This window comes from Frankliniella occidentalis, unplaced genomic scaffold, assembly GCF_000697945.3.
Source record: "Frankliniella occidentalis isolate FOCC.00 unplaced genomic scaffold, Focc_3.1 Scaffold13, whole genome shotgun sequence".
Classification (NCBI taxonomy): domain Eukaryota; kingdom Metazoa; phylum Arthropoda; class Insecta; order Thysanoptera; family Thripidae; genus Frankliniella; species Frankliniella occidentalis.
The window spans coordinates 1,402,797-1,404,960 of NW_026267143.1; the positions used below are offsets into that span (position 1 = coordinate 1,402,797).

At 52.4% G+C, this 2,164-nt stretch overlaps 1 protein-coding gene across 1 annotated transcript in view; it reads left to right on the forward strand.

The window, feature by feature from the left end:
* The first annotated feature begins 817 nt into the window (after positions 1-817).
* LOC113217618 (cAMP-dependent protein kinase catalytic subunit 1) overlaps positions 818-2,164 on the forward strand; it is a 5,663-nt gene continuing 4,316 nt past the window's right edge. The window contains exon 1 of the mRNA XM_026437579.2: positions 818-2,048. Coding sequence (XP_026293364.1) covers positions 1,221-2,048 — 828 coding nt within the window. The 5' untranslated portion in view covers positions 818-1,220. The remainder of the gene's footprint in view (positions 2,049-2,164) is intronic.

Here is a 2,164-nt window from a genome sequence, read left to right on the forward strand (position 1 = left end):
CCCTGCCCCCATACGCCCCTCCTCCCCCAGCCTCCCTTCCAACTTCCCGCTTCTTACCCCTTGAGGACCGTGGTAGTCACAACCCCAGCCCAGGAGCCCGAGGACAACGTTAGCCCTTATCCTGGGGAATGATGGACAGACTTTCGAGACAGCTAATCCTGGGGAGTCTGGCAATCGGTGACCCTTTCTGGAGACTTTTGGGGCAGTCTGAGAGCTACAGGACGAAGAACGAGACTTTTTTGGTGGGGGGGGGGATTCTCTCTGAGTGCGAAAAATGCCCTCTGCCGAAAAGGACGATAAGGCGAATATGGCCCCGGAATGACCACACAGAATGGCACCACAGTGCTTAATTATGTCCTCTGAGGACGGCTGAAATCGTGTGCCTCGTCAAATCTCTTGTCTTGCAATCAGAAGGCAATCAGCGATGGACACGCTCATAATTTTCGGTCTGCGTGCCAGTACCCGGCCAAGGGCTGAGGTCTAGGACTGAGGACCGCGACTCCGGGACATCATGGACTCGAGTATTGATCCTGAGGACGGGCGGGCGGGCCGCGGGCCTAGAGGCGGCCGGCCACGCTGCGCTCACTCCCTTCCGGCTACGGCCGGTCCTAGCAGCCCTACGGCAAGAGATGCGTTTCAAGGAATGTCGTTGAGTTGAATAGGCTCGGGTAGCCTTCGGTAATTTCCAAGTCGCTCCTCAGTTCAGAAATAACCCATTAGAAAGCCACGACAACAGAATTAAAGAAGTAATTTTGCGCGTTTGGGGCTGTAACGCTGTGAGCGCAGCTGGTTTGGCCGCCCGCCGCTGCGGCAGCACAAGCGAGTGGTGGGTGTCGAGCAATGCGCTCTACCGGAGAAAGAGGAAACTTTTAATTGACCCATCTCTGTATTTTCTCCTCTGACGTCCACTGAAAATCGCCCAAAGGAAGACGTTTCTAGTTGTCCAATTACCGTGGTGTTTGTAAACATTTGCTGGCGGTGTCCGTGTGCAGTGCTGAGTGTAAAGTGCAGGAAGATGCGGGGGGCTGCGTGCTGGCTGTAGTGGAGTGCGAGTGCTAGCGCCTAGGCCGTCTGCTGGGCTGGGCTGGGGCAGGCCTGCAGGCTAGGGCCAGGGCTAGGGCCACCTCCATTCCTCCACAACAGAACCTCCTGAGCGCTTGAGCTGCGCCAGCTGCTGCAGCTGCAGCTGCGGAGCCCTGGAAGGAGCCAAGGGCAAGACCATGGGCAATGCGGCCACCGCCAACAAGAAGGGCGACTCCGCGGAGAGCGTCAAGGAGTTCCTGGACCAGGCCAAGGAGGAGTTCGAGGACAAGTGGAAGAAGAACCCGACCAACACGGCCAGCTTGGATGACTTCGAGCGCATTAAAACTCTGGGGACGGGGTCCTTCGGCCGAGTCATGATTGTGCAGCACAAGCCAACCAAAGAGTATTATGCAATGAAGATCCTAGATAAGCAAAAAGTAGTGAAACTGAAGCAGGTGGAGCATACCCTTAATGAGAAGCGCATTCTCCAAGCTATAAGCTTCCCTTTCCTTGTTAGCTTAAAGTTCCACTTCAAGGACAACACCAACCTGTACATGGTCCTGGAATATGTTCCAGGTGGAGAAATGTTTTCCCATCTTCGGAAGGTTGGGCGCTTTAGTGAGCCGCACTCACGTTTCTATGCTGCACAGATTGTTCTCGCCTTCGAATACTTGCACTATTTAGACCTCATATACCGAGATCTTAAGCCCGAAAACTTGCTCATTGACAGCCAGGGATACCTTAAGGTTACCGACTTTGGATTTGCCAAGAGAGTCAAGGGCAGGACCTGGACGCTTTGCGGTACACCTGAATATCTTGCACCTGAAATTATTCTCAGCAAAGGATACAACAAAGCTGTTGACTGGTGGGCTCTTGGAGTGTTGGTCTATGAAATGGCTGCAGGATACCCGCCTTTCTTTGCCGATCAACCTATTCAAATTTATGAGAAGATTGTGTCTGGCAAGGTGCGCTTCCCATCTCATTTTGGGTCCGACTTGAAGGATCTTCTCCGCAATCTCTTGCAGGTAAAGTTACATTTTGTTTAATGACATTCTCAACAACATTTTCCCTCTTCAAAACATTTGAATATTCTTCATATTTTAACCTGTTTGGCTGTCTATTTATCTTGCTAAATAACAGT